This window comes from Rhinolophus hipposideros (genome assembly GCF_964194185.1).
Source record: "Rhinolophus hipposideros genome assembly, chromosome: 14".
NCBI lineage: Eukaryota > Metazoa > Chordata > Mammalia > Chiroptera > Rhinolophidae > Rhinolophus > Rhinolophus hipposideros.
Genome location: NC_138060.1, coordinates 35,549,139 through 35,555,138, shown reverse-complemented (window position 1 = coordinate 35,555,138; position 6,000 = coordinate 35,549,139). Strand labels below are relative to the sequence as shown.

General features: G+C 36.7%; 1 protein-coding gene across 2 annotated transcripts in view; it reads left to right on the top strand.

The window, feature by feature from the left end:
* Positions 1 to 297: 297 nt before the first annotated feature.
* The window catches only part of ACP3 (acid phosphatase 3), a 48,015-nt gene continuing 42,312 nt past the window's right edge, over positions 298 to 6,000 (top strand). The window contains exon 1 of one of the 2 annotated variants that reach the window (XM_081071813.1): positions 298 to 510. In XM_081071813.1, coding sequence (XP_080927939.1) covers positions 331 to 510 — 180 coding nt within the window. In that variant the 5' untranslated portion in view covers positions 298 to 330. The remainder of the gene's footprint in view (positions 511 to 6,000) is intronic. The other variant, XM_081071814.1, reaches the window with a different exon arrangement.

Sequence of the window (6,000 nt, the reverse complement as noted above, 5' to 3'; positions counted from 1 at the left end):
AAGGTTTCCAAAGTCAGGGCAGATCCTCTTCCCAGGTGACAACCACAAAACAAACACTGTATCACAACCCCATCTAAAGTAAAGGTAAACTAAAAAAGAAATGTTTACTAAAGATGCTCTGTGACCTTGAACAACAGATTTGCCCTCTCGGGGTCTCAGTGTTCTAACTTAAACCCAGAAGAACGATCTCTCACACTCTGCCCAAAAATTATCTAACCAGACACAAGCCAAACCCCGCCCCAAGCTACCTGGAGATTTCATTATTTACAGGTCTGGCTCCTCCTAGCTCCTCCTCCTCTTTTAATCCTTGATTAAATAGCTTCCCCTCCAATGACTTCTGCTCGGGAAGCAGCACCTCCTAAACTCCTGTCTGAAACAGCTTGTCCCAGCATGAGAACTGTCCCTCTCCTGGTGGCCAGAACAGCAAGCCTTCACCTTAGCTTCTTGCTCCTGCTTTCCTTCTGGCTAGACCAAGGTGTGGTAGCTAAGGAGCTGAAGTTCGTGACATTGGTGAGTAGACTTTTCTCATTGCTTTTCCCTTAAAATTGTTACCAGCAGGGTCTGAAAACCAAGTGCTGGTTTCATTTTACCCTCGTGTTGTCTCTAGGAGACCAAACGCAGAAAGCAAATAATCAAGTTTCGCAAGTTCCTCATAACGTGTCCTGACAAAAAGGTGTTTGGTTTGGTTATTTTTGCCCTTGCTGGTGTTATTTATTTGTCCACTTATTTTACAACTGCCTTCAATGTAGGTTCCTTTTGACAGCCATCCGAGGCCAGGAGAAGCCTCAGCTGGCGCTGTTTAGCACTAGGAACTAAACTAGCTTCATTCAGTTTAATGATTATTTGTTTGCAAACCAAAAAAACCCAGTCATTTTCTGAATTAAGTAGACCTTTTGTTTATCAGGAAATTGAAAAACGTGTTTGTAAACCGTGTTTGAAGCATAAAAGTGAAACTAAATTCAAGAACTCTAAGATGACTTCCTGATATATAGATTTTGTTGATCATTAAAATCATGTCTTTCCCCCACCCATGATATGTGTGACAAATTATGAAAATAAGGGAGGGTGCCTAATGCATGATGTCAGAGAAAGAAAATATACTGTTTTAAAAATAGATAGGAAGAAACTATGCAAACTAAAAGGGGATTTGCCACTTTGTATAGGAGTTTTAGAATTGATCCCTGTGTGTCTCTTGGTTTCTGTCTGTGTCTTTGATTTTCTTTGTATCTTTTTTTTTCTTTCCTATTTCACTTACTGTCTTTCTCTGCCTGATATTTTTTATTTCATTGTGAAAGTATGCTGATAAATAAGTAGATTTTCTTTCTGTAAATATATTCAAATTTTACTTTCATAACTTGAAGACCGGTTACCTTTTACTTAAAAATTAAACATGCTCCTATTTTTCTCAGCTTACTGTATTCAGAACTTCATTCCCTTCTATAGAAAAATTTCATAACCATGTGTTTATGCAAATCATGATTCTTAATCCAAATCTTTAGTAGGTCATGAGTCAACAATGAAAGAGAAATATATCATCAATTTATTTATAAATAATTTCACTTTTGCTGAAAAAGCTGTGTAAAATTGTGTACCTTGCATGGGAAGCTAGACTTTTCGTTATACGTCTAGGGGAATCCATGTGAGTTAGACTTTTAGTTCTGTTCATGGGTTCCTTGCAACATGTACATTAAGCAAGTGTAGGGACTGTGCAGAAATTGCACTGCTAACTCTATAAACCCGTGACAAGCTGGTTGAGTAGTAATCCTCTTTCAGATGTTGCAGTGAGCTCTCAGTTAACTGCATTTGGTAATGTCTTTCCTTCATGTTTTTTACTACAGCCCAGGCTAACTTCCCTTGGCTACCAAACTCTTGAGGGTTTCCTTTGTTCCTCTCCACTCTTTTAACAGCTGTTTTGAGAATCCAAGTTAATTCTTCCCTAAGAAAAACCTTACAAAAGTAGCTCTATTAGAGCTCAAAAAATATTAGCGATTATCACACAAGGCAAGTGTGAACAATTTTTCCTACTATGGCTTACTTCCACTAATAGTAGATAAAGGGCAATTTAATGCGCCTTTCTTGGCCCTTACAAAACACTTCTATCCAAGGACTTGAGCCAGAAGATATCACTTTCTTCTTTTTATTGCTTATAGAGAATATCTAACTATAAATGGTTCAATTATATACCCACAGAAATGTTTAGAAAATTATTAGGAGAATCAGAATAAAAAAAAGATGCCTCCGATTGAAGTGGTATATTAATGACAATAACCAATAGTTAACTGTGTGCTTACTAGGTGCCAGGCACTTTCTGAGAGTTCAATATGGCTTATGTCACATAGTCCTCCCAACAACCCTATAAAGTAGGGTTGCCAGGAAAACACAGGCTGCCCAGTTAAATTTGAATTTCAGATAAAGAGCAAAAAATTTTTTAGTATACATATGTTCCATGCAATATTTGGGCATCCTGTATTTTTGCTTAGTAAATCTGGCAACCACTCTATAAAGGTTTTTGTGAAAATCTTATTATCTCTATTTTATAGATAAAGAAATTGAGGCCCAAAGAGGTTAAGCAACTTACCCACGGTCACACAGCTGAGATTTGAACACAAGCTATGTGATCCCAGAGGCCATGTCCTTAATCACTTACATATTCTGTTTCTGTTGCGTGTATATAACCCAGCACACAGAACTGAGATCTCCCCATGGTGATTTGGTGTGTTGGCTCGACTCATAATCAGCAAGTGGTTTCCTTGCATTTCCTCTGTGATCCAAAATAATAATAATAATAATAATAATAATAATAAATCTCCCCAAGTTCTCAAAAGCTGTTCTTGGCAAAAAAATATATTTTTTAAAATTTTTATTGGGCGAGGGGCCCCAAACTGGGAAGAAAACTTATCAAACTTTTGAGAATGAAAAGAATAAATAGAAAATAAATAGAAATAATAGAAAATAAATAGAAATAATAGAATAATAGAATAGAATAAATAGAAAAAACATAGGAAAATGTCCTTGGTGTTTGTTCTTTCTAATGAAGAGTCATCACATGACCTTTTAAAACAGGCTCACCAAAGTGCATCCCGTTGGAATGCTAGTTTGACGAGTTATTAACAGGCGTTCCTTGGTTTAAAAAAAAAAGGTTTCAATAGCTAGATCAAATTGAGAAATAGAATGTGGGTTAAACTGTGTTTAAAGGTCTAATAAATGCAAGACACCTGAGACTCTTTAATATTCTAGTATGTTCTGTGGCTTTCAAGTAAACTGTGTTTCCTAAATTTTTGACTACAGAATCTACCTTTTCTTTTTTTTTTTACAAAGTGTGCTGTAGAAAACGCTTAGAGAATTGCTGTTTTTAAATTTATAGAGAAAGAATAATAAATATGGTGAATCCCAATGTAGCCATCAAGTAGCTTCAATAATTATCACCCATGGCCAACCTGTTTCATCCATATGCCCACACACTCCTACGGGGCGTTTAAAAAGTAATCCCATATATCATTATTCCATCCATAAGTAGGGAAATGCCATTTGAAAGCATTCTCTCTCCCCTAAGTGAGGGAAAACACCAGGTCATCTCAGGCAGAGAGAAAAATTTCTTCTCATCCCACCCAGGTTTTACAAAGAAAGGGATAATGGGTCACAAAGTATAAGTTCTCTTCATTCTTCACGCTTAACCTTGCAAAATTCTTACCTAAGTCATAGAATGTCCTTGATGAAAATAGCCTCCAAATCTTAAGCACACCATTTCCACTGGGATGGGTAACTTCCTTGTTGTGGTTAGGCAAATCCAAATAAAGCTACATAGCTAGCCATCATTCTTTTCCAGGGACAGCACATCTGCAGGGTTCTGCCTCACTCCTGGAAAGTAGAAAATTGGCAAGTTACTCCTCAGGCAGGCAGTCTAATTGTGTTATCGGTTTTCTAATGCTATATGCTAGAAGAAAATTTGAAAGCCATACCTAGGAAACCATTAATTTCATTAATTCAAGTCCAAGCATTATTTACCACAGACAGGTCACTTAACCCAGATGAGTTTCAAGTTCCCCACATTTAAAGGGGGGGGGGGAATAATGATCATAACTGTGCTTCCTACTTCACAGAGTTGTCCTTTGGGTCACATGGCATGATATACATGTGAAGCATGATACAAATGTAAGGTGCTGCTCGAAGGCATCAATCCAAAGTAGAAGCTTTCCAACTTTTGGGGTAACCTCTAGATGATCCTTATTCTTTTTTAGAAATCGTGGTAAAATACAGAGAACATAAAGTTGTCCATCTTAACCATTTTAAGTGTACAGTTCAGTGGCATTCAGTATGTTCACACTGGTGTGCTACCATTAAAACCATCCAGCTCCAGAACTCTTCATCTTGCAAAACTGAAACTCCACATCCATTAAACAGCAACTCCCCATTCTTCCCTCCCTTCAGTCCCTGGAAATGAGCATTCTACTTTCTGACTATGCCTACACTATGTACCTCATATACGCACAGTATTTGTCCTTTTGTTCCTGACTTTTTGTAGTTAGCATAAGTACATAGAACCTCAAGATTCCAGATAATCGTGTATTATTTTTGAGCTTCTAAATGTAATAAAATATACATTTTATTATTTCCAAGTTTATAATAATAAATACACTGAATAGTTAAGCACATGCATAACTTTAAGGGAGCAAGGAAAACATAAGGTTTTAGATAGTTATCTATACTAGAACCTTAGATAAACTGTTTAACTCTGTGTACTCTTTAACTCTGTGTACTCTTCCCTACCTATGAATTCTGACTTATTTTCCCTTGGGGGTGATCCCAGTATATCCACACCCGAAGTATGGCTTGAGGAGGGAAAGAGCTGGAAGGAACAACAAAGAGGGGATATACTACCACAGTTCACGGAAAGCACAGTGAAGACCTGAGTTAGATCAGAAAGCAGTAGAATTAGAAAATAAAGGATGAATTTCTTTAAAAATTTGTGAAGGCAGAATCCCTGTGGGTTGAATGTGAGTATTAAGAAAAAAAGAAATCAAAATGATTCTGAGTTCTCTAATTTTCGTTGCTGGAAAGATGATGATACCATGGAGATAGGGTACATAAAAGGCATTAAACTTTTGAAATTCTTAAATAGGAATATGAGCTATAAACTCCAGAGAAATTTATAATATTCTGTACTATACAATAAACTATAGCACAGTGGTTAAGAGTGCAGGCTACCTGGGTTTGGATGCCAGCTCAACCCTTTACTCGCTGTGTGACTTTGGATGAGTAACTAATCCTATCTGTGCCTCAATTTCATCATCAGTAAAATGGGGATAATAGTGCTTCATAGAGTTGTTGTGAGGCTTAATTGAAGTTAATATGTAGAAGTACTTATAAGTAAATGCTCCAAACACTGTAATTATTATATATATGAATATATGTATGTATATATTTTTTTCCCCACACAGTTATCCCATGTGTGTTTTTTTGTAATGTTCACATAACCAGCTGATTAAAATACCATGGTTTTTTCTATTTATTCTTTTAATTCTCAAAAGTTTGATAAGTTTTCTTCCCAGTTTGGGGCCCCTGGCCCAATAAAAATTCGAAAAAATATACATTTAAATTATTACTCAAGAGTTAAACAGAATTTATTCATTTGAACCGTGGTTTGACTTCCTCATTCATTGACTTATTGGTCAATGAATAACTTTTGGCTAGAATAGACTACTGACTGCCCTTGTATTTGCATTCATCTTCACTTTTCATGTTTGAACAATACCTGTGAACACAGGCAGGAGCATCTCAAGGCCTAGAAACCTTTTTTTTTTTCACTTCTGTTAAAGTAAGAATTTCAGGGGTGGCCGGTTAGCTCAGTTGGTTAGAGCGCCGTGCTCTTAACAACAAGGTAGCTGGTTCAACCCCCCGGTGGGCCACTGTGAGCTGTGCCCTCCACAACTAGATTGAAACAACTACTTGATTTGGAGCTGATCGGTCCTGGAAAAACACACTTAAATAAATAAAAGTTAA